The sequence below is a fragment of the Eschrichtius robustus genome, chromosome 6 (assembly GCF_028021215.1).
Source record: "Eschrichtius robustus isolate mEscRob2 chromosome 6, mEscRob2.pri, whole genome shotgun sequence".
Classification (NCBI taxonomy): domain Eukaryota; kingdom Metazoa; phylum Chordata; class Mammalia; order Artiodactyla; family Eschrichtiidae; genus Eschrichtius; species Eschrichtius robustus.
The window spans coordinates 137,087,748-137,114,131 of NC_090829.1; the positions used below are offsets into that span (position 1 = coordinate 137,087,748).

The following is a 26,384-nucleotide window of genomic DNA, read 5'->3' on the forward strand; positions in this document are numbered from 1 at the left end:
AACTGAGGCTTTAAGAGGTTAAGTAACTAGCCAAAAGTCGTACAGTAATACGTGGTGGAGGCCAGTTTTGGGCCAAGGTGGTCTGCCTGTTGAGCCCTCATTCTTAGCCACCAGACTCTGCTATCTTTCTTGGACAAGAGATTTTCAGCTTAACCTTCCTGCTGTTGTACCACTGACATCAAATAAGTGCTCCAACTACAGCTTTGTTAAAAACTTATTCTTCTGAACAAAACCTTTGTGCACTTGTGAGTGTGCGTGTGAGTGTGTTGTGTGTGTGTTGAGTGTGTGCTGGCCCACAGATCACAAGAACAAGGGAAGGTACCAAATCCACGGAAGGAATATTTTATCATTAGGATCAAGCCCTAAAATGAACCCTTCATTCCTCTAATTAGGAAAGATGTCCACAGGCATTAACATGCTCCGGAAAGCATGGTCTGATCACCTTGAACGACATCCATGAAAACACTTGGTCTGAAAACGCGGTCCCGCGAAAATGTGGTTTATGATTACTAGGGTGCTGACAGCTCACCAGGTTGGCGGCTCCTTTGAAGGGCTGGTTTATTAAGTACTTAGCTGAGAGGTGCTTGTAAATACATCACAGGCATCGGGGCAGCGCTGTTCAAGGGAGTTCTGTGTTGGTGACCGTGCCGTCCATAAATAGAGCGCGGAGGAAACGTAAGGCTGGTCGCCATTCTGAGCACCGCTCCGTCTAAGTCACTCCAGGCAGCGGATGGAAAGCAAGGGCAGCGGACACGCTGCAGCCAGATCAGACTCAACAAAGGCCACAGGCGGACTAGGAAGCCAAGGCCCGAGGGCCTTTTTTAAAGGAAAAAAACGAAGACTTAGCTTTCTCCCCATCCTTCATCCCCATCTTTGAAATGTCTACGATGCAACTGATTAGCAGGAGCTTTTCAAGCTTTCCTTAAACTTTGTTTACGTGGCATCAGCCCAGAAGACGCAAAACAGTAACCGAGTTCTCAGTTCCTCTAGTTCTAATAACTTGTAACCTCTCTCTCTGCCTGCTGGTGAGGAGGAGGGGGCATGCGGCGGCAGCGCCCACCAACCCGCTTACAGCCCACGCGAGAGCTCTTCATTTTGAGTTCATTCCACTGTTTTTCCTCTCTTCCCTGCCCCCCTTCCTTCTTACATTTATTTATTTTTATTTATTCATGGGAACACCCGATTCAGGCTTGTTTTCCGTGTAAGATTCTGATGTCGTAGACCTTGAAAGGCTCTCAAACTCTACTATACCTAGATAAGAGTTATTTTTAGATCACTCCCTTTTCATGTTCACAGCATGTCTTGTAAGCTGACTTCTAGCACCCTGAATATTTTGCTTTGTGTAACCATGACCATTTGTAGATTTACGCAGAAGAATGTCCGGTGTTTGACTGACAGTAGCCTATACCTCCAAGGTATTCCAACAGCTCCCGCCGCTGCCCTCCCACCCACTTTGTTTTTGAACTTCCAGAATTGCTAGAAGGGAGAGGAAGGAGAGAGAGAGACAGAGAAAGAGGAAAGGAAAGGGAAGGGAAGAGACGTTGTGCATTTTGATATTTTACCCCTGAGGCTGGAAAGGGCATTTATCTCTCCTCCTACAGAAAAGTGAAAAGGTTCTTTTTTTGTTTTTTGTTTTCTTTCGTCAATCCAGCTGATAAAGATTGACATAAGTAACCTGGTACAGCTGAGATTCAGTATCTCAAAAAGCTACACAGACAACAGGCACCAGAAAATGGTGTATCCAAAGTAACTTTAACTTGTAGGGTAACTCACTAGCAAAACAAAATCATTCGGAATACTAAAATTCAGGAGGTGATTTAAGAGGTCAGGGCCCCTCTGGACATACAGAAGTCTTAGAGCAAGGCACCCACACTCCTGCAGGCTGATCAGATGTTGCCGGAGTTTGGAGGTTAAGAAAGCCTTGGTCGGCCTGGGGGTTGAGGACCCCTGCTAAACAGTGTAAGCACTGCACAAAACCTGTTCATGCTTATTTAGTAATCCCTAATACCTTTTTTCATTTAGAAATTTCTAAACTTTAATTTAATAAACGTCCATTAAAAAAAAAAAAAAAAAAGAAGGCCTTGGTCCCAATGGACCCCACAAGCGAGACTCTTTCACGCAAGAAGGCCAGGCAGTTACCCCAATAAAGTAAACAGAGTGGCTGGGAAGCTCTCTCGCTGCCCACGCATCCTTCCTTCACTCATGCTTAGAGAGTCATTATCCTGAGTTCAGTTTTCTTTTCTCCCCATCTTTAAAAACAAATGTACACATCTCCAAAGGAGAGAATTTATTCAGATGCCCACCACAGAGTCCAGCCCTAAAGTTATTATTATCAACACCTAATGATAATAGAACACAGTCTTTACAGGCCTGCCGAGTGAATGACCAGCCCAGCACTGCTCCTGTCTCCCCTTTGGTGATTGGGATTTTACTTGACACTGGTCAGCCCTGTGTCTAATTGATCCTTGATCCAAGAGTGGGAGCCGGGGAGAAACTGCCACCCACCAGGACTGGCTTTGGAGCCAGAAAGGTCTGAGTTTGAGTCCAAGTCCTTCACTTCCAACCTTGGAGATCTGGGCAGTTGTTAACCTCTGAGGTTCAGTTTCTCTGTCTATGAACCACACCACAGGATTGTAGGTATAACACAATGTACACAAAAGGTCTGACTTGTTTCAAAATATGTCATAACTGTTCCAATTAAAGAGTTAAACCTCGTGTCTCGATGTTGACGGCAACACACACAAGAACAAAACTTGGCCTCTTAGTTTCTATGGTTTTGACAGTTTTCTGCACCAGTACATTTCACCCCGTCTCCATTTTCCCAGAAAGGAGGGAGTTACGTAGCTTAAATGTGGTTCATCATCTTTGGTAAATCAGGAGTCAAATTCTTAAAATGACTTGCTCGGGTTGCCTGAAGCCATCTCTAAGGGGGAGGTATGGCTGAACCGGCAGCAGTGCCCTGTTGGTCTAGATTCTGCCCCGGTCCATCTTTGAAAAGGACATGTGTGAGTTTTCTTTCCCGTGACTGTAATAGAATTCTAAAGCTCGGCTGTAGAAGTTCATGATGATGTCCTGACTTGCTTAAATGTGTAGCCACGACAAAATGGCTTTCTGTTCAATTTTAAAGACCTGGTAAAGTAGGAAGTTGAAATTAACCTCAGCCCTTTTATAGCTGAAACCTCAACAAATAAACAGTGGTTTGGTGGCATGGCAACCTGGCCCCCTTTTCCATCTGCACCCTGCTTCAGATCATTTGAGATGTCTATTTTGAGTGATTCTCAAGCCCATCTCATTCTAGATAAATAGAGGCATTATTCTGTATCTGTGATTTCGTACTAAAGGAGTTAAAGGGCCAGGCATGACCCTCTGATGAAGTCCTAGCAAGACAGGGTGTATCAGCCTATCAACTCATGATCTCTCCGAGCCCGAAACTGCCGACAATTCCGCCGGGCTGAAAACATCCACATTGGTACGGCACTGCTGTAAAACTGCTCTGACTACTTTTGGGATGTTTTTCTTCCAACTACTGCTGCCATTTCAAAGCGAGCCATAAACACATGCTGAATTTTTATATAAAGCATCTTCTTAAATATAAATATAAAATATAAAAATATAAAAAAATATAAAAAAATCCCAAGGGTCTACTCAAAACAGGACGAAGGTAAAAAAGCATTTTCTTATGGAAAAAAGAAAGAAAGAATAAGGAAAAGTAGATTTACATGAAAATCTCCCAGATACTTATTTTTAAAAATTGTTCCTACAATTTTACAAGTGACACCCTGAACGGCAAATCATATTTTGGAAGGAAAGAACGTCAGCGATGTAGTTAACACATTCTCTCGAGTAGCAACTAAGCCTCCAGGGCACTCTAAAAGCAAGTTATTATTACTTAGATGTTGCAGAAGTAAAAAGTTTTTAAAAGGAACAAGAAACGGGGTTAAACCTGATACTCTGCTAAGCGTACAGTATTCCAAAGAGCTGAGGAATGCCCGTCCATGGCAATGCCTCCGCCTTAGAGCTGCTGGCTTCTGAGGACAAGAATTCAACACCCCACCCTGCCGTTTTCTTTTTGGTAAAGAGAGCGTATATCTGACCAGGAGGAAAATCAGATCTGATTCACTCTTCACCGAAACTGAAACCAAGCCGAATTCATGGTGACGATTTCCACTTGCCCCCATGTGGTTGAATTTTCCATTGCCTTTCCAAATGCTTACTATTTTTAGTTCCAACAGCAGTAGAAAAAGGCAAATCCCTTTATCAACCTCGTAGTAGAAATGGCCAGTTATGTCATGAGAGAATAAGAGCACAGAAGTCTCCTCTTAGATGTTGCAAATGGAATCCTGAAGATGACATAAATGAATGTAAATGGCCCTAAACACAAGATCCAGCCACCCCCTGGAGAATTGTATTCTATTTAGAAGACAAGTGGCATTTTCCCCTCAAGCCCATCTCTCTCACTCAATGTGCCATTTCATCTAATTTCTCATACGCACTTGCATTTTGGAATTAAAACAAACATCAATATGCATATTTTGAATAAGTCTGCAATGAGGAAGCACCCGGAAACCAACGGTTTCATGCGACCTCTTCTTAAATACACCGAAGATGAAACTGTAGATGAGAGGCACCCCCCCAAAATCAAGCTGAGGTTTCTGTTGTCCACAAAAGGGCTAATCTACAGAGAGGCCACTTAACAGCTGTCTGCATAGTATCTTATGGGAGGAGTTCTCTGGGAATTTCCCCTGCAAATAAAAAAAACTTCCCCCCAGAATCATGACTGTGAGAGTGAATGGCATGGGCCATCGGGCTCTGAGGAAGAGGGTGGGCGTGCCTTTAAGAGCCCCACATGTGCTAACCCCAAAAGAAAGCTACGGCCCGGAAACCCTAAAGGACTTAGGATGCTTGCACATCTCACAATACAACTCAAACAGAGAAAACACCCGGGAAAGCTAATTTCTGCTGTCCCAGAAGGGCAAGGAGCGCTCCCCTTGCTGGCCACCTGCCCTTTCCCCCAGATGTGTTGCTTATCTCTTCCTTCGAGTTAAACAAGCCTGACCCTTTGAGAAAGGAATCTTACTGTGACCCTATCGTACACAGCTGTGTCCTGCACAGCACCGAGAAAACGACTGCCTTTCGGAAATTTGACATGGTATCACAGAGCAAATAATCATTGACGTCAGTGCTTTCTACAGTGTAAATGAACTCTGTGTATTATCTAATTTGGCACAGTGGGTTTTATGCAATTATGGTATTTTACAGTGTTTTTGCAATTGCCAGCTAACCCCACGGTGGGAGGGGGGATAACCCGCCTTCTTTATTGATTGCAGATTTATGAATTGCAATGAATACCCTTGATGGGATGGCGTCCAGACACTCCTCCTATTTCTTTACATTTGCAAAAGAACGTATATTAAATACAAACCCCTCAAATAATCAGTAAGAACTTGAAACATCCTGACCTTCACCTGGCCTGATGTATGTGTGTGTGTGTGTGTGTGTGTCTTCAAGCCAAGGAGGTAAGAAAATAACCTAGCCAAAGCTAATGCTTACAAAATTCGAGATCTGATCTACACAGTGATACTTATCTGTCCATATCCTCTCTGTACCCTCTGTAGCAGTGCCTTTCAATCTGGGGATCTTGTTACCACGCAGATCAGACTCAGTGGGTCTGGGGCGGGCCCGAGACTCTGCCGCTAACAAGCTCCCAGGCTGCTGGTCCGGGGACCAGCCGTTTCTGAGTATGGAGAAAGAGCCACAGTTGGCCTGGGTGGGTTCTGCCCGAGGGTGAGGCGGGAAGCGGGCTCCGTCCGTCCGGGTACTTACCCTGCATCTGACTCTGAGGCTGAGGGTTAAAGGCAGTGGAGTGGTTCAAGGAGGCCCGAGGGTTGGGTGTAGGGGCCGGATGGTGTGGGCTGACCCTCATGGCCGTGCGCCGCAGCTGCTCCAATTCACTGAGCCGCTCGGAAAAGGACAAGCTCCCGGGCTTGGTCTGATCATCTAGTTTCTGACGATGTCCTATTGCGGGGAGGGGGTGGGGAGGGGAGAGGGAGGCAAGAGATCAGAAAAGGTACCGTGGATTTGCTAAAACTCGGGCTTTTCTCGTCTTTCCCCTCCCTCTCCCCTCACCCCCAGCGTGGATCTGCTGGAGATCTGCACGTTTAGCTGCTCCCGGAGGTGGGGGCGGGTGGGGTGTGGGGATTCAGGGCCGCTGTCCCCACGGCAGACTGGGGCCCCTTCCGTCACACTGGCCGCTGGGTCCTCCCCCCAGACTGGGCCCCGGCACCCACCCCAACCCTCTGCGCCCATCTCCACTGGGCGGGACGCGGCGGGCACGCGGGGCTTGGTGGCAGTGGTGGTGGCGGCACGGAGAGAAGGGGCATTCGCTGTTGGCACTTGGCCAGGAAAGGAGCCCTGCCAGTGGCGTCGGAACAGCTGCCCCAGCTGCACACCCAACCCCGGGCAGGTTTCAGAGGCAGCCATGTGGGCCCTGGAGCTTAGAGGCGCGCCCCTTCTAACAGGAAGCGAGGTGTGGCTGCAAGCCCACAGCCCTGGGAGGTCAGATTTCCTGTTAAGTGCAGGGCACGGGTGGCCCCTCTCCTCCGCTAGCAAGCTTTGCCTGATCATCCTTTCCTCCCTGAAGCCACTTCCCCAGCTTCTGCCTTGTCCAGTCCAAGACTCCTAGCAGGCCGGGCCCACTGGAGCCCAGAGGGAGCCGCCAGCAGGTTGGACGAGCTTCCCCAGGGGGCTCAGGGATCCAAGGTGGGGAGTTGGGCCCCTCAGCATCTGTAGAGACAGCAAGTGTCCTTGCCTTGCTCCTGGTCCAAATCACTGTCACCAGGATGCAGCGGGCAGAGGCCATTCACTCAAGAAGGGCCAGGGGGGTTGGGCCTTAATCCTTCATCAAAATGTTTTTACACCAGAGACTCGGGCTTGTCAAGCAGAGCTGAGGCTCCCAGGTACTGATGTAGGCACAGGGGGGGCTCGGCGGATTCATTCCTCTTTCAGAGAGGCTGCCCTCCCGCTCCTCCTTACTTTGAACCAGGATGGTTCGAAGAAAGAGTCATTGACCAATTTCACAAAACCCTCGCCGGATTGTCAAGTGGCCTCAAACCAAGATTGGAGAAGCAGCCTCCTTGCTGCCACACGCTAGTGCCCTTTCGCACACCCGACCCAGTCCTCAGTGACAAAGAGGATCCCTTGATTCCACGCCCCCCAGCCCAGCGTGGGAGTCGGGGTGGGAGACGTATATTTTAGCCCAGCTCCCGCTGGCTACGATTATAAAATTAAATTTTATAACTTGTATTACGGTTCCAAATCTCCGTGGTTTGCCGTTTCTTCCTGCTGCCAGGCCCCATGGCACAGTTGACACTGTCTCAAATTCCAGACCAGAAAAAGGACGCACTATATTGCAGTGATTTTATCATGAACAAGACCTGTTTGGCTCCGAGATGAGGAAAAATACTTAAGCATAATATTTGTGTAGTTCAAATGCAACACTCCCTCTTTTCATGTGTCACCAAGGCAAATCTGGACTCTGATTCAGCCCCACAGCCCACAGTACTCGGTCTGAACACAGGCAGCCTGAGTCACGTGGGTCCAGCACACATGTGAGAGGCCTCTTACCCGCTGAGTATTTTAAGCACCGGCCTTGTGGGCGAAAGGCCATGGGGCCAGGTCCCGGAACAATCCCTGTCATCCCCTTCCCTCAGAAGTATGAAAACATCTTTTTCTAGAACATTCTATTTCAGTCCATCATGGAGTCATCTGTGGTCTCTGGATGGAGCTTCCCTTGACTCCTCCTTCCTCTTATCTTTGTGATACATTCTTGGCTTCCTGATGGTCAGACTGAAAATTCTGAAGTTTTCTTGTAGAAGAGCAAACAATGCTAACTCAAAAGCCATCCCGGGCATAATAATTCAGCCCTTTAAATGCCTACCATGACCTGGTGTTAGGAGTCAAGCAGGGAAGAAGGCAGGACAAATGATTCTGGAAAGTTCTACCTCCTCAGAAAGAATGCCGGTTGGCAAAGTTATGGTGCAGAGGCTTCTAGCAAGTTTTGTACCCATTTCAAAACTTCACATTCCTTGGGCACCCACTGGCATTTTTGAGGAACATCATGTCAAGGACAGTGGGTGGTCCAGGTGAATGATGTGTACCAGATCAATCTGAACACATGGCATTCGACGTTTTGGAGTCTCCGGCCAGCCTTTGAAGAGAGGCCTTCAATTGTGTCTGCCTCAGTCACCAATCTTGGGTGCCACCACGTGCCACCAAGAAACCAAACAGGAACAAGTCATTTCAGGTAAGCCACTACTGCGGCCAGGAACAACGTGAGCTTACTTTTTTTTATGAGACCCCTCTCATTGCCCTGTGCTTAAAAAAAAATAAAAAAAAGTTTTCAACATGTGAGCAATTTCTGCACCAGCTGACACCTGCCAAAATCGTAGTCATTTACAGAGATTAACTGATGACTGTCTGCTTTAGTAGGAATGTTCGGGCATAGCTCTCAGAGAAAACAATTCTTCACTCTAAGCTATTTCTTAAGCCCTGAGAGTTGCAGGGCTGAGTTTAATGCTGGAGGAGGGGATGAGAGTTCATCTCACACCCTCCCCATGCGTGATCCACAGAGCAAGTAAGAGCGTTACTACCCTCCCAAGGAACCCTGAGCCCCTTACTCACTACTAGTGCTGGAGAGCTGTAACACCAAGGCACGGGGGAAATAAAAAGCCTTATCATATTAAACGTGTGGTTCTGATGTATTTATAAACTAGATCAAAGGAAGACCTAATTCTTCTTTTCTGAAACCATCAGATTTCGTGGGCCAAAGAGCAATATTTTGCGTGAAACATAGAAGCTTCTGATATAAACTTTCAAGCTGGGTTCGGAAATGAATGCTTTATGTCTCTAGTTTCCTGTATCTGTGTGCAATTAAAATGTCAATTTGCCCCCTGAATTTTAAATACAGGAGTATGGAAAATGTCCACTATCAAATTCACTTTTCTTCTTTCTTACTGACTACTGGGCTTCAGAGGGCAATAGGGAATTCACCCCCGGTGGTAGAATTACGCAATGAAGCCTCAAACACGTGCATGTTGGCAGCCTGGCTTTTTGAACACGTTGGAAGTCAGCTGTGTATGTTTACGTGGTGGTCCTGAAAATAGTGGCTACCTCAAGATTTCATACTGGGACATCTTACTGAATCTTTAGCAGAGTTGAAAAAGATCCTAAATTATGTTTCTCTATTACTATTTTCACGTTTTCAAAAAAGTACTTGATTAGAATTTTATATATATGCAAAACTATACAAAGCCAAAAGAACAAGAAAAGAATAAAAACAAACTAATCCCATCTGTGAAATTTTACTTCTTCATTCCAAAGACATACGTCCTGGCGTCTTCTGGAATGGGTGCCCAACGGGTATCCCTAAATGTTAGGATATTTGTGATGGATAATGAGACCAGCTTTCGGTTTTCTGCTATAAAAACTAGGCTGAGTAGGTATGCATATTTCACTGACAAATGAAGTGCCCTTTTCAAAAAACCATTGTTGACCTGCGGCTGTAAGTAACTGAAATACAATACAGATCATCCTTGAATTACAATTGGGTAATGTCCCAATAAATCCATGCTCAATTGAAAATATCATAGGCTGAAAATGCATTTAAAATACTTAACCCACCGAACAAATTAGCTTAGCCTAGCCTACCTTAAACGTTCTCAGCACACTTACGTTAGCCTACAGTTGGGCAAAATCATCTAACACAAAGCCCATTTTGTAATCAAGTGTTGACCATCTCAAGTCATTTATTGAATACTGTACTGAAAGTGAAAAACAGAATTGTCGTCTGAGCACAGAATGGTTAAGTGTATCAGTTGTTGATCCCTGAGATGGCACGGCTGCTGACCACACAAGCATCACACCACACATCAACGGCCCGGGAAAAGATCAGAGTTCACAATTCGAAGTGTGGTTTCTACCGAATATGTGTCGCTTTCACACCATCATAAAGTCGAAAAATTGTTAAGTAGAACCATCCTAAGTCAGGGACTATCTGTATATGATCTTCTATGAAAGAAAACAGATAAGGCTAAGTTGTCACCTTTTCTTGGCAAGTTCTGGGTAGAGAGAATCATTTCCTGACAATCAAAACGCTAGTCCATGTTTCTGATATGAGTTTACTAGTTTTCTTGATAGATTCTCAGCAGAAAAATTAGAAAAGGCATATACTCAAAGCATTGTCATGATGAGCAGTTGAGAAAAATTGATGCAAAATGATGAGACCAAAAAGATATCTGTCTATTTATGTGTGTCTATAGATCTCTATCTCCTTCCTTCCATCCATCTATCAATCTCATTGTGATTCTTCTAAAAGGATATATATTTTTCAGAAGATGTTTGCCAATCAATCTGATACTAACGACATATATCCGGATATAAGAACATTGATATTTCTTTCTTTAATGTGCTATTCTTTATGCCTAGGGAAAAGAAACCAACACGTTTAGAGGTCAGCTCATTTTTCCTGGTTTAACACTCTAACCAGGGTTAGAGTGTTCCGGGGTCATCAAAGTCATTAGGATTTTAAAGCACTGGTACTGAACATGGATGTGATCCTTCCTCAAAGCACCTTGCAGGCGGTGAAATAAACCTTCCTAGGACTGCCCTGGTGGCGCAGTGGTTAAGAATCTGCCTGCCAATGCAGGGGACACGGGTTCGAGCCCTGGTCCGGGAAGATCCCACATGCCGTGGAGCAACTAAACCCGTGCACCACAACTACTGAGCCCGCGCTCTAGAGCCTGCGAGCCACAACTACTGAGCCCGCGTGCCACAACTACTTAAGCTCGCGCGCCTAGAGCCCATGCGCCGCAACAAGAGAAGCCACCGCAATGAGAAGCCCGTGCACCGCAATGAAGAGTAGCCCCTGCTCGCCGCAACTAGAGAAAGCCCGTGAGCAGGAACAAAGACCCAACACAGCCAAAAAGAAATTTAAAATAAATAAATTTATTAAAAAAAAAAAACCTTCCTAACTGCAAACCTATACATCTGCTGGCTAATTAAATGTTAGGAAATACGGTCTCATATTATATATTGTGTATAGATGATATCTACATAGATTTATACATATAATTGTATACATAGATTATATATAGATTGTATACACCTTATATACACAATATATAATGTGATATAAAATATATACTGATATATGTAACTACATTAGAATACATATTATAATACATGTTTATATATCATCCAACGTTATATGTACACAGGTAGCCTAACTTTCCCCCCCCTCCATCTCCTCCCATATCGTTAAGCTTAGAGAACAGCGCAAGGTTGGAGTCCTTCTGAACTGAAGAAGGGCTGGAGAAATTAGCCTCGTTTTTTAACCCATACGTGGGAGTGAAGTTCAGAGAAGTTATGTCATTTTCCCAATCTGGCACAGCCAACTAGAGAGAGAGGGCAGGTCTGAAAACACACCCACTCCCAAAACCTTCCCCCACCACCTCATGCTCCGTGCACCTAGAAATACCCATTTCCACGACTCCCACATAACAGAGAGGAGAGGCGCACAGTGTCCCGTGGTTGTCCATCACGGGGACCCCGGGCACTTGCACGATTTGCACACTCTGCCTTTACAGTCCCACTTCTGTTCCCGGCTCGTCCTTAGAACAGAAGAGAGCCCGAGCCGTGGGGTGAGCCCTGGCAGAGAGCTGGGTCTCACACGTCTGCAAGGGCATCCGAGTCACCCGGATGTCCTGGCAGGGCTGGGGTGGGGCCAGTGAGCTCAGAATAAGGTGCTGGTGATGCTGGGGCTGCTGGGCCCGGCACCACCCTGGGAGCATGGGTGTGAGCGCCAGCGGTTCCTCCCTGTGGTGCGCATGCTTCCGTGACACGCTTCTCCTCTGCCGGGCTTGGAAATTAAAACACCAAATGTACCAGAACTGTGTTGAGACTAAGTGCCCATGGACGCTGAGTGATGGCCTTGTTGTGGTGATAACTATTTCGTGGCCTTTAAAAAAAATTTTTAAATTCTTCAGTGTGCTGTACAGAGTGGCTGAAAATGCCAAAACTCTGCCCGCAGAGAGGTGGGTTGTGACCGTCTCTCTCCCACCACCCCTGAGATGACTCCCTGAGTCGCTGTTGCAATAATCAGGTGGGTCTGCAAGGGGAACCCAGCATTCTCACGCAGGAAGCAACTTCCGCCCTGCCGTCTAAGGAAAGACTTTGGGGAACAGCAGAAAAGGGTTACTTGGACGCTATTAGTCCATCCCAGAAATGCAGCGGCTGAGACCGCTGAGCCCCCGCTAGGATGGGGGTGCTAATGCAGATGCTATAATCCTTCTCTCCCCGAGAGAAACAGCATGGCACCAGGGAAATGGGACTGCCAGTCTGGATGTTAATAACTCTCCATCGTAAATCTGCTTTTCCACCCAACTTTCCTGTGGACAAGAGCAAGTCTCTTCAGCCTCCTTATCTGCAAGCCTGGAATTAAAGGACTAAGACGGATTACTGTGAGGGGCTCTAAAAGCATTCACGGCAATTACATCTGCAGCGATTCTACTCAACTGGTTCCTGTCAGACGACTCTAAGCAGGGGCTTTCTTGAACAACTTCATGTGACATTAGGACTTTCAGAGTTCTCTTTCTTTTTTTTTTTAGGCAAATACCTGGCCTTTGGGAGCCATTAGACTGGTCTTCAGAGCTCTGTCTTGAACCCGGGATTCTCCCTGGCCTGCTCTACACTTGGGTGTGCTGGTGGCTGGCAGCTTTGAACAAGGTATCCTGAGAATTCACTCTCCCTCTGCCTTTGAACAGTTACTAGTTCAAAGTAACTGTTCAGTTACTTTGAACAGTTACTAGTGACCTTGGACATCAGTTTGATGCCCTTTGAACAGTTACTAGTGACCTTGGACATCAGTTTTCCCAGATCCTTCCCTCTCTCCCCTCAAGCCTCCACTGAGCCTTTCCTGGTACCCACTGGCTGAGACATCCCATTCTGTTTTTGCCCCTTCCCCATGATGGCCCAAAGGCTGCATCCAGAGGGAGTGGGCCATTAAACTCACCTTAAAACCTGCTAGCAGGTTGTCAAGGGCTGCAGCTGGGAAGAAAACCACTCTGCTGAATCTTAATCCAGGGCCTCATTTTCCTGCATCTCTTATTGGTTAGAAAATAATGATACTCTTTGGTTCCCTGCCCACCGCTTCCCATCAGCGGCCAGAGGAATGTAAGGCCGAGATGAATGCTCATCAACCCACCTGGGCAGCTGTCCCCCCGCCCTCACCCAGGCGCCCTGTGCAGGGCTTCTGTTCCCCTCGCTCCTGCTCCTGCTAAATCACACCAAGCCAGCGGGGAAAATCCGCTGGGATGCCGCCACTTCCTAGGCCGTGGGTTTCTACTGACTTAGGGATTCTGCAGATGTGATGCTTTACCCCAGGAGAATCACCAGCAGGGATGGCGATGCCTTCGGCTGAGAAGAGCTTTGGTTCTCTTGCAGGTGGCAACAGGTAAGTGAGTGATCCCTGAGTCTACCTGTGCATGGGGCGTCCCTATCCTGGGTCTTCCCCAACCGTGGTCCTGCACTGCCCCCTCCCATGGCATGAAGCGCATGTTTTAGAGGTCAGGCTGGCATTTTGCTAAGCCTGCTTTCTACACTAGAAGGCAGACAGTTTGAATTCCCTACTTTGCTCCAGTCACACTGGCCATCTTGCTATTGCTCCTATGTGCCTGCCTCAGGGCCTTTGCACCTGCTGTTTCCTCTGCCCAGAACACTTAATTCTCCAGATACCTGTGGACCAGATCTCTCCCATTTTTTCCCAGTCTTTGCTTAAATTTCATCTTCTCCCTGAGAAATTCCTGAACACCCTAGTTTAAGTTGCAAACCCTCTCCAACCTGGCCCATCCCTGACCCCTTTACCTTGGGTTTTCTCCATACCATTTATTAATGTTACCTACAGTCTGTCTAGGCCCACTGGGCTGCAAGCTCCATGAAGGTGGGATTCTGTCTCTTTTCTTCACAGCTGTATCCCCAGTGCATAGGAGAGTACCCGGCACACCGTAGGCTCACTAAATGTTCACTGAATGACTGACTGACTGGCCGAACACTGGTGCCAACCAATTGTCCTCCATTAGATTGTAGGAAAGTAGAACTTATCTGGGGCAAAGGAAATGTGAACTAAAGTTTTCAGCTGAAATGGAGCTGCAGAGGGCTCAGGAAAACTACTTGGGGAGGAAAAATATCATAATTGAACATAGAGAGTTCCACGGAGAATTGACTCATGAGACGTTAAACCATCCGTAAAACTTGTCTTCTCTATTTTTTTTCCCCTTCATTACACAAAAAGATAAAAAAGAATGGATAAAAGGCCTTTCGTGCAGAGCTGAGTGTAGCACCCTCACATAAGCAAGGCACTGCTACAGCTTCCTTGTGTTTCTGGAGAGAGTATCCCCATACACACACACACACACACACACACACACGCACACACACATGCGCACACACGCAGCGTCCCATGTCCCTCTAGACATGGGCTAAGACATAACTGCTAGAGCAAAGCACGAAAGGAAAGGTGTAGAAAGCCAAAGTGGAGAGCAAAGCGGGCTGGGGCTACAGCGAGAACAACAATTAACCCAGACTTTAGACCAAAGGGCCACACAGGGCCCGCCCCCTCCATCCCTCCCTGAACCTTGCCCTCAAAATTCATGGGACAAAAACAGAAACAAAACTGAATTCCCTGAAGTTCCAGGCTCACGGTAACAGGCAGTGGAGTTTTTAGCTCATATGCATGAGCTTTTGGAGACCTGGGCCTCCCTAAAAGCAGAGGAGTCAGGATCTGTGGTCATCGGTCACCACGGGTTACCTCCTGTTTCTGTCTGGTGACTAAGGAAGTCATGGTAGCTTAGGGCGGAGAACCCTCCTGGTTTCTTTTGCTCCTGACCAGAGGCAGCCCTCTGGGGGGCGGCGGAGGCAATCTCCGTGGAAGGGTGCAGACAGCTCACAAGTTCCGGATTCATTCTCCTCTACAAGCTTGTGATTCCAAGTATTGTCAGCCCGTCCTCGGTGAAGAGACTGTCTCAAGAAAACCCCGGTAGAGGGTAACAAAAAGTAACCCAAGAGTGGTAACTGCTGGTCACGTGATCCATTTATCCGAATGGCTCCTGCTCCCCAAGGACAGGCTCTGCGAATGGGAGGTGACGTCGGAAGGGTACGTTTGGGTGGTGAGGCAGGGGTCACATTGAGAGGAAATACTCCCTGAGGCTTTGACCTGGCTTTGGAGTCCGGGTCCCCAGCGGTGCTGGCTCTGGGAGGACAGGCAAGGCCTGGGGGAAGGGAAGCATCACCCCGGAGTCCACAGGCTCTGCCTGCTGCATCGGGCCGCCTGGGCGTTCCTGGTCTCCCCTCCAGGCGTTCTGACACCGCTGCGGGTCTCCACTCCCCTCCTGCACCCGCACACACCATGCATGAAAGCCGGAGGCCCCGAGCCTGTTCAGAGAGGGCTGCGGTACACCGAGGGCCCTCTGGAGGTCGGGTGGTGCCCCAATCAATGCTGGGTGATGAACGAGTGATGAATGAATGCGCAAGTGAATGAACACCCCCTTCCTGAGCTAGACTTACTCTGGGACACACATCTAGCAGGGGGCAGGAGGCTCCATTCCTCTTCGTTTTTAACAGAGGGTAAGGAAAGTTCCCCCCCATTCCTAAAAGCCCTCCTGTTGGTCCCTCGGGGAGCAGTATCTGATTCCCATCTCCTCTCATGTCACAAATGCCCACTGAATTCTGGGCTGGCCTCATGGCGGCAGGAGACCAAGGGGCCAGGCAAAGTCCTAACCCAAGCCCTTTAATAGATGGCTAAGCAGGCTTTGGCTGGTACAAAAGGACAGTGGCCCTCTGGCCACTCACAGCCCTTGAGCACTTGCTGGTAAGAAAGCCAATAGTGACTAGTGGTTGTTCTTAACAGGCCATTATCCCTACCTCACACCATCCAGAGAAGAAGCTGGCAGATTGTTTTAGGGATGATGGCCTCACTCAGGCTAACTTTTATCCACTGTCCACAGCTGAGTAGGAGCGTTTGTGGGGCAGGGGTCCTCCCCCCTCAGTTACTTGAAGGGGCAGTGGCTCTTTGTCTGGGACTCCCGAAGAGTCACAACACGGTGATGAAAGTGTTGGTCCCACTGCTTGCCACGTAATGTTGGGAGGGAAAGTTCCATTTATTCCAAGACACAAGTGCCCCCTATTCACCCTGATGAGCGCATCTGAGTCAGTTCTGGAGTGAAGGACAAAAAGGCTGTCAGAACTTCCCTCCAAAACTCTGGCACCATTCTGCCATCCCAGTCCTTTCCAGACTGGAAAGCAACAGGCCTTCCTCCTTCTGTCTTTACCTTGGGACTCTGCCTCTGGAAGGCTGGCTTGGTAGGACCAGCCTCCCTGCTCTGCTACGAATGCAACAGGACCAGTGTTTTGAACTTTCTCTCCTTTTCACATCGTCAACAGTCCCTCTTCTGTACGAACACTCTGCTGTGTGAAAGCATAACCTCCACTGGGTGAGGGCGCCCTTGTAAACTGCAGGTTATGCTTTGTCTTTTCCCAGCCCGAGGGCCACCCCCACTCCCTTCCCTGTCTCTTCCCCACCCCCAACTTTTATTTTTTTTAAACCACTTCTGCTTCCTTCATTTTCTTTGCAGCTGCAGCCCAAAGATATAGTAAAGCTACTGTATACGATTTCGAAAGCAGGGCCTCTGAGAGCTTTCCAAGCTCCGTACAAGCCGGTTATTCTCTGGCTTGTTTTCTTTGGCTTCAGGTTAGTAACACAGAATGAGTCAAACAGTATTAACTTTCAATAGGGAAGTGGTGTGGTCAACCCAAGCTGTTTGCGGCTAGATTGTGAAGATAGGTAAGTAAGGCAGGTAGTGAAGAACAGCTCCTAAGACTGCGAGGAGGCAAAGGAGAGAGGCAGCCTCACTCAGAAACATCCAGCAATTAGGTCAACAGGACTCAACCCATCTTTTTTAAGTTGGCTGAGGAATGAACACTGAGGTCTCCGGCTGGCCAGCTTCCGGAATTTGGCCAGGTTGGGGCTCTGTAGCTTGCACAATTGAGCACTTTGTGGGTATAAGGATGACTTTTTTCCCCCGTCCTTTCTTTTCCTTCCTTCCTTCCTTCCTTTCCTCCCTCCCTTCCTTCCCTCTTTCCTTCAAATGATGCCAAAGTCATGGGAAATCTAGTTAGGATGATTTCCTCTCCTTATGGCATGTCACTCTGGGTGCACCTTTATCCATTTCTCTCCCCTGTTTGGGGTGTGAGTAGCTGTGCCCTCCCCACTCCCTCCACCTGGCCCTCGCCCATCTTCTTAGCCCTGGATCTGGTTCCCCAGGTTGATGGGCTGGCTGCAAAGCCGGGGCTCTCCTTCTCCAGGTTGGGTGATGCACTTGGCCGGGGGGCGGGGGGGGGGGGGGTGGAGGAGTGGAGGTGATGCAATCACTCCTACAGACATCGCATCTTACTTTTAGAAGCTGATAAGGATCTTAAAACCATCAAATCCTCCCTCTCTCTTGTTCTGCAGAGGAGGAAACGGAGGCTGCTGAGCTTTGCAGAACCAGCCGGGGGCCAGGATCTACGCTCCCAGCAGTCTTTCCATGCGGCTGCCTCTCCCTTGCCCAGGGCTCAGGATTCCTCTTACAGCTCAACAGAGTGGCTCCGAGGACAACTCAGCACTCGAGACTCAAATTTCAGCAGTTTCCAGTTCTTTCTCCCTGCACTTGGCTACTTATTTATTTTGAGAGTGGCTGAATCACCCAAGGAATAGAACGAGTTTCTCCTCCCAACCTGCTCTGAGCAGCACATCCGTGAATGAACAGGACAGCAAACCGGCCTCCGGAGCCTTGCAAGTTTCCCACCTTGGAGCAACTGCAGGTTTTGACTCCTCCTGGGAAACTGGCACAAAGGCTCAAGGGGGTAATATTTCACCTCCTTGCAATCTAATCCAGAAATCTCAGGCGAACAGCATATATAAAAAGCCACGGGTGGAAAAAAAAAAAAAGAAAGAAGCACTCAGCAAGCTGCCCTGCAATCTTTGCAATTCTCCCTAAGCCTTTCATGGAAAGAAAATGAAATAATACAGCTGGAGAGGAAAAACTGTATTTGGTTTTGGAAAAGAAATAGATATTAAAATAAAACTCAGTTCTCTTAACTGTCAAGGTTGCCTTTTGTCTGTTTGTTTTCAAAATGCCTAAAGGGTGTATAACAGTAGGAAAGAAAATATTAAGTTATTTTAATGGCAAAAAGTAAACTTTCTAAAAGTATGGATTCACAGTGGGGCTGATTAAAATGTCTCTATTTTTCTCTATGGTTTTCTTCTCATCAATCCTGGAAGAAAGTATGAGATGAAATGTACCTTCAAGAAACCAATAATTATTTTATGTAAGATCCCTGAGATTTTTGTACAATATAATATACACAACAACAGTAAAATTTCCTGATTGTTTTTCTGTTAATCTAATTACATATCTATATATTTCTATTATTTGATAGACTGTTTACAAAGCACCTTGATACCTATTATCTCAATTCATCCAAAGCAATCCTATGCATTAGAGCTCATATAATTATCCCCACCTTATAGATGACTCAGTGGAAGCTTCTAGATGCTAAGAATCCTGGCAGATCACACAGCAGCGTGTTCAGTTAAGAAACAACTACCTTTTGATAAAATCTTTGGGAAAAGAGACAAAGGAAGCAGGGCCATATGGTGAACTTGGTTTTGCTTCAATGAGGAGAATATTGGTGAAGCTGGCTCCAGAATTCAGTATTTGGGGTTAATAATAGGTAGGGTGGAAGGAAAAGAGAAAAAAGCCCTCACTGTATTGTATCCTGAGAGTTCCATCTGCAATGATTAAAAAAAAAAAAAAAAATTAGGGAGTATGGGATCAACATGTACACACTGCTATATTTAAAACGGATAACCGACAAGGACCTACTGTCCTGGTTCCTACAGGGAACTCTGCTCAATGTTATGTGGCAGCCTGGATGGGAGGGGTGTCTGGGGGAGAATGGATACATGTATATGTATGGCTGAGTCACTCTGCTGTGCACCTGAAACTATCACAGCATTGTTAATCGGCTATACTCCAATATAAAATAAAAAGTTTAAGAAAAGAATAACTTGGCAATGGCAAGTATTTGGCCTCCCACTTGGGCAGCATTCCAGTTGCTTCCGCGGTGAGGGCTATGGGATGTGGGAAGGGGGCCCACCTGTGTCCAGGGCATGTGCTTTAATAATAGCAGCTACTATTGAAGGGGCACCTCTGTGCCAGGCACTATATATCATCACATGTGTTACTTAATTCAGTTGGCACGAGAATCCCCCAAGATGGGGAAATCTTCCTCCTGGTGTTACACCTGAGAAGACTGAGCTTGGGGAAGCTAATCTGATCACAGTGGAGACGTGACCCTGAATCAGGCAGTCAGCTCTCTAGCCGGGCTGCCAACCACCACTCCAGCCTGCCCCTCAGGCTGTCTCATTTGATCCTCACATCCCCCAGCAAGGTAGGTGTCACAAGCCCATTCTACAGATGGGGAAATTACACAGTTAGTAAGTAGCAGGGCTCAGACGTGAGGCCAGGTTGGTCCAGCTCCAAAGTCCTCTTTCACTCCCTCAAGCTCAGAACTCTCTGCTTCATTTCTGAAACTTGGGGCTATGCTCTGTTAGCAATGCCAGAAATGAACAAAAAGATGTTTCTCCTTAGCTCTTTAAAATGAGTGAATTGGAAATATCATAAATCTACTTCAGAGGTGAGTAAAAATGAGGTGATACCAGGAACAAATCCAAAGAGGGCCAAAGATGTATATAGTTCTTAAGAGCTTAGTTATTTCAGATATTTACTTTTTATCTCAAATGACCAGAAGGCTGACTTCGAAGCCATGGTGAACAAAAACAAAAACAAAAACAAACAAATGGGATCTCAAACGCTCGACATTTCAGTGTATGAAAGTACCCTGAAAGATTCAATAACGGGCCGAGTTTTAGTCAATACTTGCTTTAATGGACCCTGAGTATATGTAAATCGTGGAAGTACCAAAGTAATGTATTGCCATTAACTTACTTTATAGTGGTCTAGGGAGTTGGCAGATTAATTCAACTGCGTTCCTCAAAAAAAAGGCAAACGGAAAAGAACTTTGCTTTGGGTACTTAAGTGTCTTTTACCTTGGCTTTCATCTACAAATGTGTAGCCGGAATATTTGGCTTGGCTATTGGGAACTTTCCCAGTGACGATGCATAACTTACTTGCAGGAAGAACTCACTGCAAATATACCACGTGTAACTCAGAATATGAAACAGGCATTTCACATCCAATGTCAGTGTTTGTGATGTGTCTGATAATAGAGCTGTGATGCTCAGTAATAGATTATACCTAGTTTACCCCTTCTTTATCGTCAACTTTTCATAGCAAAAAAGCAAACCTTTACAACAAATTGTCTATAAAGGAAAAGAACATGGAAAAAAATGGGAGAACACAGAAATTGCAAGCTAGCTCAAATGAACTTAAACACAGATCTAGGGCAAGGGGGTAGTTTTACTTAACTTTCTTAAACTTAACCTGCGTTTTTGTTTTTGTTTTTTTTTTCTTCTTGGTGGTGGTGGAGTTCTATCAGACCCACTGGATCCAGTTCTTACTAATGCCTTTCTTAGCTACATGGCTTACAGGAAAAAAATACAAGCCTTTGCAAAAACTCAAGTAGAGTTTTTTTTTGAAAAATAAAAACTAGAACGTGGTTAGAGTATAAAAAAAATTCTAAGTCCACCCCAAAGCCGACAAGCAGACGCATTATAATGCGCTTTGCCAACAGCAGTCCATCTGCAAGCTGTGGGTCCACCGCCCCCCCCCCCGCACCCCCGCCCCGCCAGGAGAGTTTCGCACACAGAGATGGGGCCCATCTGGTTGCGCAGCACCCAGTGTTCCAACACGCTTAGGTGCTTCCCAAAGTGCAACTAGATGGCAGCACGGACCTCAGCGGAGCAGCTCCCCAACCGTCCCAGCTCCCCAACCGTCCCAGGTCAGAGGCCACTCCATCAGGTCACAAGGTGCGCAGGCAAACAAACGAGGCACTGCGCATGCCCAGAAGGGTTTCCGACGGTGAAAGGTGGAAGCACCGTCATTGAAATGTGCTACTGAATGTCTTTGGGGAAAAAGAAGAAAAGCCCTAGCAAACGCATACCAAAAGAGAAAAATCCAAAAAACCCAAAGCAAATCTAGAAAGACACACTGGTTTAGGAAACTCAGAGCGGCCGAGTGTTTTCTATGCCCGCAAAGCTTGGCTGCGGCTAACGGGTCCAGGCACCACCGTCCCCCAGGTGAGTTGCATGCATCTGACGAGAGAATTCAGACCCCAAGAGACTCTGGCACATTTCATGTCACTTTTCTAGATCAGTGTGGAACAGCCTCTCCCAAGCTGTGTCATGCATGTATCTGAAAGGACCCAGATGTTAGACCTCAAATACTTTCGATGTTACTCAGGCAGGATTTTTCCCCCTGAGTTTGTGAAAACAAAGTTCAACCTTTGGGGGCAAAGCCATTTGCCCATGAGGGACTTAGAAACGGTGCCCGGAGTGTTTCAAGGGTCCATAAAAATGCCAGAAAAGAAATTTTACCGTGTCTAAATACAAAAGGAAAACTGAAAAAAAAAAAATAAAAATTTATAAATGTTTAATTAAGTGTCTAAAAAAATGAAACATGATGGCAACTTCATGAATTTTTAAACTTAGGAATCACAACTCTTTTTTGTTTAGAGTTTTCTCATTTCCAAAGGATTCCAAGATTCAAGGTAAATAACTGTTCCATCTCCTGAACACTGATTGTGTGCCCGACATTGGTTCAAAATGTTCTACCAAGACTGTGGCGTTCAGGCTCCTGCCCTGGGAGGCTCGTACAGCCCCTGTCCTTGTTCTACGGGGGCTCAGCCAGCATCCACCCCAGGTATGGTCACCCACACGGTAAGCAAGTGCCAAAACGGGGATCTCAACCCGATGGCAATCACTGTGTTGATGGCAGCGAGATCAGGGCTGCAGGGAATTAAATGAGTTACTCATAGCCAGATAATTTCAACACCAAATGATAAAAGCCGTTCAAAAATTTAGAGCAGGGGCTTCCCTGGTGGCGCGGTGGTTGGGAGTCCACCTGCCGGTGCAGGGGGCGTGGGTTCGAGCCCTGGTCCGGGAGGATCCCGCGTGCCGCGGAGCGGCTGAGCCCGTGCGCCACGGCTGCTTGAGCCTGCGCCCTGGAGCCTGCGAGCCACAAAGGCTGAGGCCTGCGTGCCTGGAGCCCGTGCTCCGCAGCAAGAGGGGCCACCTCACTGAGAGGCCCGCGCACCACCACCACAACAAAAAAAGAGTAGCCCCAAGTAGAGGAAGCCCGCGCACAGCAACGGAGACCCAACGCAGCCAAAAGTAAAACAAATAAATTAAAAAAACAAAAAAAATTAAAAAAAAAATTTAGAGCAAAAAAATATCTAATGTAGGACCTGAGTGTATATGGATATGTCTGATGTAGGAAGGATACACCCCTGTGGAAGGCGGCCCACGGGGGTCAGCCTCTGAGGGGCACTGTTTGTGGGGCAGCCCATGGCTTCTGTTTTTCTGTTGATATTTTGTTACCCCTTCAGTGCGGACTAATTTAGATATTATCTCGTCCCATTGCCTGGTTGGACAGAAGAGGGAAGTGAGGAGAAAGTACTTAAGTTAACTGCCTGAGTTCACACCCACTGGCCTGGTGGCACCAGTCTGAAACCCAGGTCCCCCAGTTCAGGATCTAGAAAACTTTATACATTTAAACAAAATAAATTTATTTATTTTGGGCTGTGTTGGGTCTTCGTTGCTGTGCGTGGTTTTCTCTAGTTGCAGTGAGCGGGGGCTACTCTTTGTTGCGGTGCGCGGGCTTCTCATTGCTGTGGCTTCTCTTGTTGCGGAGAATGGGCTCTAGGCCCGCGGGCTTCAGTAGTTGTGGCATGCGGGCTCAGTAATTGTGGCTCGTGGGCTCTAGAGCGCAGGCTCAGCAGTTGTGGCGCATGGGCTTAGTTGCTCTGCGGCATGTGGGATCTTCCCGGACCAGGGCTCAAACCCATGTCCCCTGCATTGGCAGGCAGATTCTTAACCACTGCGCCACCAGGGAAGCCCTATACATGTTTTAAGATAAAGCGATGGAAGCCTATACGCAGACAAGATTTTTTTTTTCTTTTAGCACTTCATATACTAAATTCTAACAAGGATGTGATATGTTAGCTTAGATCTTAACTTCACTGGCGTGGCATTTAAAATATTGATATGGGTTTGCAGTGGTCTGGATGGAAGGAGATATTCAAAGTCATGGTTTAAGATTCATTCCATGTTTCTTCTCTCCCCCATGCCCGCTATGTTAGACTGAGAAGGTACCTAGATCATTTCGTTGGGTTCTCATTGGTACCTGGAAGGAACTATTTTTCCTTCCTTTCTGTAGCAATACAAATGCCACCTAAACATCTTGGTGACTTCTGTATAAGACAGGGCTAGTTACCAAGAGGTCACAGGTCTGCCCAGGTCTCGGGCGAGCTACTGAGGGGGATGATCACTGCTTCCAGGGGCAGAACCCTACTCTCTCCAGGGTCCTCTTACACACCCCTCATCCAAGGGACCCTTTCAGACCTCAGCCTGGATAAGTCCACTAAAAACTCAAGGGTCATGGAAGTCTTTATGTATATAAAATTCTTCTTGGTCTAGTTTGATGTTACTAAGCATAAAAACCAGAAAGACATTCTAAAATTCATTGGAAACATTTAGGCAGGATAATCAGTGCTTTAAAAACTGCTTTTGCCAAGTCATCAGATAGTTGGGGAGTTGAGCACAGTGGGGATTATAGCACCAGTGGAAGTCACCCCAGAATGTCTATCTTAGCAATGAATTGCCTTTCACAGTGGGGAGGAGGAATCTAAGTAGAACATTCTACCTCTTTGACCCTCTGTCTCCTACTTTATATTTGGGTGAGAGGGAAGAAGGAATTATTTCCTTTTCTTTCGGGGATCGCAATTTCATCTAGAAAGAATGAAAATCCAAATCCGACATTCGAAGGATCCAAGGAAAGGGGGATTACGTAGATCTTCGTTCATTACTTAGAGGACATGCTTGAAGCAATTCCCAGCGAACAAAGTGATTGGGGATTGATAATTACAATCCTGAGGTTACAGATCCAGAAAACCGCCTGGCATCCCACTAACAAGTCAGGAGCAAAGAATGACACAAATTTGCATCCTCCTAACAGGCCCCACACTGTGTACATGGGCCCTCTAGGAAGCTCTTTGCCGAAGGGGTAGACGGACTTGGACGGTTCACCTGGTGATCATTTTTGTCACATGACTCATCTTTCCTGCCTGCCCGCACTGGAAGGAGAGGTTTATGTCGGGCGGCATCCCTGCTTCAGGCCCCCATTGATGCCAGGCCCCCAAGCAGACCCTGGTGAAAGACGCGGAACCAAAAGTTGGCACATGTGACAGCGTGGCTGGTACATTTCACTGCAGCACCACCCCAGGGGAAACGCTGATTCCATCCCATCAGTACAAACATGACGACTGCTGAGGCTATGAGGCTCTGCTTTCTCCAAGAAAACTGTATTTGAACCAGAATTTTATTGATAAACTCTCCTAATAAAACAATTCCTGCACAGAAATTTCAATACAATAAAGCTCAAGTAGCAGTTGGTGTAGTTCTTAAAACAGACTTCGGCGTCTGTGGCCTGCAATGTCTGGACTGCTTCGTTTCAGTTCTGGCTTACTAACTGTGTGACCCTGGGCAAGGGAACGGATTTCTCTTTGTGTCAATTTCCTTACCTGATCTTGCAAAAATTATGTCAATTAAGGTATGCGCAGCACTTTGAACAGTGTTGGGCAAACAGTTAGCGCTGTCTGAGTGTTAGGTATCATTATTATTTTTAGGTATTTTTATTGTTAAGAGAAAATAACATTTTAAAAGAGAACTGTATGTCAGTCAATCACCAGAGCAATCCATAAACATTTCTGCTCATTCCGCACTTTTCTGGACAAACTTGATTTCAAACATTTTTAGGTCCATTATCACCATAAGTTTATAGGTGCCTGTCATGCATTCCTCTTTTTCACTTGAAACATGACTGTCATAAACAAAGATCCTGTTTCTTCTCTCTCTCTATATATTATAAGTTTGCTATTTACATTCAGTATCATAGAAGAAAGTTATAGTCGTGTGATGTACTCTCAACAAAATCCTTAACAAAGCAATTGAGTGATGGGGAATTAAGCGCATTTTAAGTCGACCTATTTTAACTATAACTCCCCATAAAATAGTATTATAGTTAGTTGGCAAAAAGGCTAATGTCCCAGAAAGTAGCATATTCTGAAGTTTTTAAGTAACGGCTCCACCTGGCTCTCCGTTATTCTGAATCTCAAGAGCTCAGACACAACAGTTACTGTGAAGGGCTCCTTTAACACGAGGGCAGAAGTTGTCCCAGAAATGGCCAATATTTGTTTTATGAACCTTTTCAATTTTTAATTAGTTACTCAGTGTTCCAGATGTAACGGATACCTGGCCAGCCAGATGATGGCTTGTGCCATCAGAATGACTGTCCAATCCACAATCCACAATACTGGGACATCTCCCCCACTCCCCGGCCCCCCATCACTGGGTCAGTCGTTGGGGTCCCAACTACTCTTCAACCCCTCATTAGCAAAATGTCTTCCTCTATAGCACTGAATTAATTCACGCATTCAAATTATTTAGTGAAATACCTACAGAGAATATGCTTTGGTATCTCAATATTGTCATATTACAGACACATGGGCTAAATTACAGGCACATGGGTTGAGAGCTAGAGTTTTCCATTAGATCCCCTGAAATAGTAAAAAAAAAAAAAAAATACATAGAAACAATCTCAAATATCCTTTTCTTGAAAACTCCTTTCACTCTATCTTTCATACCTAAAGAGAAGACTATCTTTTAATATGTTGACAAGCTTCTAAATGTTCTACCTACAAACTGAAAACAGATCCCACATTGCTGCTTGCAAGAACTATCCCAGCAGGAGATACCTTCTGATGGTGTTCTTTCTCCATAACAAATTTAATTTTTCAACAATTAATAATTTCTCTATTAATCTGAGATGTAAAAATAATCATGTGGAATGTGGGAAAAACAAGTTTTGACTCACTAAGAGGCAGGTCAGTTACTGTAAGAGGGCAAGTAATCATCTGAAATGAAAAATATTTTCAATTCTCTTTGGAAGACAATTTTTGCTACAACTTCACCACTGAAAACCAGGAAAATTGTTGGGAAACATCAAGTTATCCCATCAGCCCAGCCAGCAGACTAGCTGTGGCATGTTTCTTAATTC

The 26,384-nt window shown here is 46.3% G+C and overlaps 1 protein-coding gene across 8 annotated transcripts in view; it reads right to left on the reverse strand.

Moving 5' to 3' along the window:
* Positions 1-26,384, reverse strand: part of RUNX1 (RUNX family transcription factor 1) — a 246,615-nt gene that overhangs the window by 37,107 nt on the left and 183,124 nt on the right. For 6 of the 8 annotated variants that reach the window (XM_068547030.1, XM_068547032.1, XM_068547026.1 and 3 more), the window contains one exon: positions 5,824-6,015. The exons of the other annotated variants lie outside the window; for them this stretch is intronic. In XM_068547030.1, the coding sequence (XP_068403131.1) occupies positions 5,824-6,015 (192 nt within the window). The remainder of the gene's footprint in view (positions 1-5,823; positions 6,016-26,384) is intronic. 8 annotated transcript variants of the gene reach the window in all.